The sequence below is a fragment of the Microtus ochrogaster genome, unplaced genomic scaffold, assembly GCF_000317375.1.
Source record: "Microtus ochrogaster isolate Prairie Vole_2 unplaced genomic scaffold, MicOch1.0 UNK118, whole genome shotgun sequence".
NCBI classification, from domain to species: Eukaryota; Metazoa; Chordata; class Mammalia; order Rodentia; family Cricetidae; genus Microtus; species Microtus ochrogaster.
The window spans coordinates 715,118-720,696 of NW_004949216.1; the positions used below are offsets into that span (position 1 = coordinate 715,118).

Sequence of the window (5,579 nt, forward strand, 5' to 3'; positions counted from 1 at the left end):
GTAGGACTATTGGTTGCCTTTACATTTGGAAGTTTTCTTGGTACCTTCTGGTACCATGAAAGCTAGTTCTTTGGGAGGGGAATTAAGGTTAATCTGAGCTCAAAGACCTCTGAGTCCTGTTTCTGAAGTGCATAGTATCTTCAGCAACATGGCCTTGCCTTCCACCCCTGGATGGTAACCAAGGACAACAGCAATAGGCTATATATTTTGGGGTATTTTAGAATTCTTTTAGACAGTACTAGCCAACAACTCAAAAGAGGGCTTTTCATGTCTGTTGTTAGGGGTTTTGTTAGGTGGTTTTTGGTTCTTGGAAGGAACACCATCAGCACAGATGAGAAAAGTTTATTACAACTAACCATGCATATTTACATACTGAATTATATATATATATATATATATTATAGGGTTTTTAAGGTAAATAGTTAATAGTATGATTAATTGTGGCTTTTTTCAGTGATCTTTATTGTTATCTCCCTCCCTCCTTCTTTTACATTTACCTCCCTTCTGTAAACAGAGACTGCACTTATGTTTCCCAGTCACCCAGACCCAAATAATCACACAAAAAATGATATTAATTATAACAATGCTTGGCCAAAAGCTCTGTCATATTTCTAGCTAGCTCTTCTATCTTAAATTAACCCATATTTTGTGTATATATTAACCACATGGCTTAGCACCTTTTGTCAGTGAGGCATTCTCATCTTGCTTCTTCTGCATTGGGCTGGTGACTGCAGACTGAGCCTTTCCTCTTCCCAGAATTCTCCTAGCCTGGTTGCCCCATCTATACTTCTTGCTTGGTTACTGGCCAATCAGTGTTTTATTAAACCAATATGAGTGACAAATTTTTACAGGGTACAAGAGCATTATCCCACAGCATTTCCCCTTTTTTCTTTTCAAAACAATAACCCTCTCCCTAATGAGCCTCCCCCTTTTCCCATTTTCCCTAATGAGCTTCTTTTTTGCATTTTAAAGGTTTAACTTTACATAACTTTTAAAAAATTATTTTTAAAAACAATCTTTTTTTAGTTTTAATATAAATCCTGGTTTCCCCTCCCTCCTCTCCTCACACTCCCCTCACCGTCCCCCATTCCACTCTGCATCCATTCCTCAAAGAGAATAAGGCCTCCCATGGGGAGTCAACAAAGTCCTTCCCCACTGTATCTAGGCTGAACAAGGTAACCCTTCATAGGGAATGGGCTCCCAGTAGCCAGTTCATATGCTAGGAATAAATCCTGGCCCCACTGTTATTGGCCCCACAAACTGCCCAAGCCATGCAGCTGTCAACCACATTCAGAGGGCCTAGTTCGGTCCTATGTAGGATCCCCAACTATTAGTCCAGAGTCAGTGAGATCCTACTAGCTTGGGTCGTGGGTTTTCCCATCATGGTCTTGAGCCCTTTGCTCATATCACTCCTCTCTCTCTTTGACTGGACTTCAAGAGCTCAGCCAGTTATTAGCTGTGGATCTCTGCATCTGCTTCCATCAGCTACTGGATGAAGGTTCAATGATGACATTTAAGGTTCAGGCACCCTCTCCATTATTGCTTAGTATCTAGGGTCATCCTAGTATAGTCCTGGGAATTTCCCTAGTGCCACATTTCTTGCTAACCCCATAATGGCTCCCTCTTTCAAGATATCTCTTTCCTTGCTCTCCCTGTCTGTCCTTCCCCCAACTTGACTGTCCTGTTCCCTCATGTTCTCCTCTCCACTTTCCTTTCCCCTCTCTTCTCCCTTTCCACACTCTCTCTTCTTCCAATTTACTCAGGAGATTTTTGTCTATTTCCCTTTCCCAGGGGGATATATGTATGTTCCTCTTAGGGTCCTTGATTTTAATGTTAGCTGCTGTAACTTCACCTTTATTCATGTCTAATTTTTAGTAATTTGTATCTTCTCTCATTTGGTTAGTTTGAGTAAGGGTTTGTCAATTTTACTTATTTTTATAATAACCAACTCTTCGTTTCTTTGATCCTTTGTGATGTTCTTTTGGTTTCTATTTTATTAATTTCATTTCTGAAAGTTATTATGTATTGCCATTCACTATTTTAGATTAGTTTATTCTTTTGTTTCTATGACTTTGGAGTACATCATTAGGTGAATTTTTGCTTTTATTTACATAGGAATTTGATGATTATGAACTTCTCTCATAGACTTACTTATAATTTTTTTTAAATCTAGTATTGTGATTTTATACTGAGACAGACAATATGTAACAGGAGGAGCGAGAAGGTAACAATGCACCAGGACCTGAAGGAAAGTTCCTCTGGGGAGGAGGTTCCCACAGATCATTACATGATCCTCGATACCCTTGGTATAGGCAGCTTTGCTGAAGTGAAACTTGCCTGTCACCTCCGTACAGACGTACAGGTTGCTCTGAAGATCATGGAAAAGGACAAAAAGAAAGCTACCTTGATCACAAATGAGGTAGATATCATGAAATTATTGAATCATCCTAATATAATTAAGCTGTTCCATGTCATGGAAACTACTCAGCATATCTATATGGTTATGGAACTGGCCTCTGGGGGTGACCTGGCAGGTCGTATAGTGGAGGTAGGCTCCATGCAGGAAGAGGAGGCCCAACACATCTTCACACAGATCGTATGTGCAGTGAAGTACTGCCACGAGAATAACATTGCACACAGGGACATCAAACCAGATAACATACTGTTAGATAGCAAAGGAAGTATCAAGCTGTGTGACTTTGGTCTGGCTACCAAAGTAACTGTGGGGCAGAAATTAAAGGTTTTCTGTGGTACCCTTCCATACTGTGCTCCAGAGCTTTTCAATGGCCAAGAATATGATCCCAAGACACCTGACATCTGGAGCATGGGAGTAGTTCTATATATCATGGTGACAGGGTATCTCCCATTCAAAGCAACAACATATAAAGACATGAAGGTGGAGATGAAAGATCCACATTACTACATCCCATCAAAGCTTCCAGAATACATTGTCAATCTCATTGTGAAGTTATTCACTATTGACTCTGAGCAGAGACCCAAGATACATGACATTATGAAACATCTGTGGCTCAAGGACAGTGAAGTATTTTTAAAATTATCATCTTCTTTGGAGATGCTCCCTAGAAAACCAAACCTTAATATTGTGTCAGCCATGCGGGTCATGGGCTACAGTCCCAAAGACATTAGAGACTCTTTACATAAAAAAAAATTTAATAACATCATGGCAACTTATTTAATATTAAAACACCAGTCATTCTTGAGAAGCAATATACATCATCAAATTAAACCTATGCAGTTTGATGTTGCCAGTACACCTTTATGTCTTCCCATGGCTCGCTTCTCCCTAAAAGGCCCAGGGAGTGATACTGCTCTTCCAACTAACACCTTTCTGGCAAAACACAAGTTTCATGGCAATGACAAGATTGCAATGAAGGAGGGGAGCAGAAGGCTCAGCATGCCTGACATTCTGTGTTGTCAACAGAAGAGAACCATCTTTCCTAAAGTAGCTTCTGAATGTGGTCATGTAGCTATTCATCTCATGAGAAGCATTATTCAGAAGAGATGTACGACCTCAGAGGTGGTGGCCTTAGGCAGCACATCCTCAAAAAATATTCTTTCTAGAAATGAGATTGCCCAGATAACACCACAGAGTAAAACCAACCCCAAAAACAGCTCATCTCCCCAGAACACATCATCTATAATGAGCTCCATGGAGGCACCTCAAAGTGTCACAACCACAGGCACTCATCACAAGGAACTATACTCCACCAGTGCCCAGCCCCAGAGTGTGATCACAGCTTCTTCCCACAACATAAGGGGATGCTGGAAGAGGGTGAAGAGGAGAACGGTTAATTGTTTTCAAAGCCTGTGTTGCTGCCTCTTTCCCCAAAGGAGAAGCCATGCTTCCCAGAAGAAAGTGGCTCCAGTGGAATGGGACAATGGAGTAACATAAAATGAGGTAAGTGGTGGACCAACATATACTTCTATATTTTAATTAATGAATTTTCTAATGTTCTTTGCAACTGACTTAGAATAGTTAAACATATTTATGGAATATGCAACTTGCACCTCAGATGGACAAAGCAACAGTTTCCTTATTATCTGGAAACTGAGAAAGTTGACCTGGGCATAGACAACAGAAATGGTTACCAGTGGCTGTGGAGGCATTGAAGAAGTGTTGACTAAAGGAAACAGATGTTCAGAAGGGAGGAATCAGGTAGGAAACTATGACACAGCAGGGTTGTAAATTAATAAGTACCATATAGTTCAGTTGCCAAAAGTTACTTTCATATGTCTTTCTATTTTTTTAAAATATTTATTTATTATGTATACAATATTCTGTCTTTGTGTATGTCTTCAGGCCAGAAGAGGGCACTAGACCCCATTACAGATGGTTGTGAGCCACCATGTGGTTGCTGGGAATTGAACTCAGGATCTTTGGTAGAGCAGGCAATGCTCTTAACCTCTGAGCCATCTCTCCAGCCCTGTCTTTCTATTTTTAAGTGATGAAACATCATGGACACTGAGTCATGGAGTGGGAAATCAGCCTGTGTGGATTGAGACATCTGTAGCATGAACCAGGCAGAAAGTCCAGGAGACAATGTGCCTGCATGCCCAGCAAAGAGGCTCTGTCTAGCACAGAGAGGAGGTATACAAACAGATAGTTTTCTCCACCAGAAACCCAAGTCATCAGGAAATTTAACTCAGGGCTGGTCTTCCATTTATCTTCCACATATTGGGAACATACATAAAAGGATGCCCAAAGCTGCCTGGGAGTTAGAATCCCTCCCAGCCCTGTCTTATAGAGTGGACTTTTAAAAACTCAAAGCCTACCCCCAGTGACACAACTCCTCCAACAAAGCCATATTTCCTAATCTTTGCTAGACAGTTCCACCAACTTGGAAACCAAGTACTGAAATATATTAGGCTATGGGGGTCATTAGTCCCATATAGGGGGTAACCTCAAATGTCTGATAGGACAATTGTCCTATCTTGCTCTATTAAAATTCCCTTCATATCTCTGGGCCAGGGCTTGAGGAAAGAAAAGAGGGCTTCTCACATGAGGAAAGAGTTCTTCTACCAGAGTGACTATCACAATCTACCCACTTTTCCCAGGACAGGTTAACCAGATTGAGAATGTAGTCCCCAAAGAGCCCATGCTCCAAGCTGGTGCTCACTTGGTGTCCATCTCTACAGTGATTATATTTGAATTCACATGGTGTATGTTGTGAGTCCTCTTCACTATCTTTAGAAAAGCCTTTTTCCCTTTAGAGCTTCAGTTTCTTCCATGAAGACAGTCTGGCAGCAGCTTTGCTCACAGCTGTGCTAAGCTAGAATTGCAATCTTAGGCGAGGCCTTGGTCCCACACCAGACACTCACTGTGAGATGCTACAGTTGTTGGTGATGACTGTAGAACCTAGGCTCCCAGTGTGACCAGGTTGGTAGATGACCTCCATGGAGTAAGCATAAGAAGCAAGATAATATATAATTAGCAGACGGTGAGATTTTTGTGTTGGGCAGCCTCCTGACATCCTTTTCAAGATGAGTAAATCCTAGGGCCCAACAGTATCTCCAGAGAGAGCTACATCCTCTTGTCCTTCAGTCTCCCCTGGCGACTG

At 41.4% G+C, this 5,579-nt stretch overlaps 1 protein-coding gene across 1 annotated transcript; it reads left to right on the plus strand.

Annotated features, from left to right (window-relative positions):
• The first annotated feature begins 2,230 nt into the window (after positions 1–2,230).
• LOC101982577 (sperm motility kinase X-like) lies at positions 2,231–3,913 on the plus strand. The gene has a single exon (XM_005371658.1). It carries the CDS (start codon positions 2,231–2,233, stop codon positions 3,911–3,913), a length of 1,683 nt encoding a protein of 560 aa, XP_005371715.1.
• Positions 3,914–5,579: the final 1,666 nt, after the last annotated feature.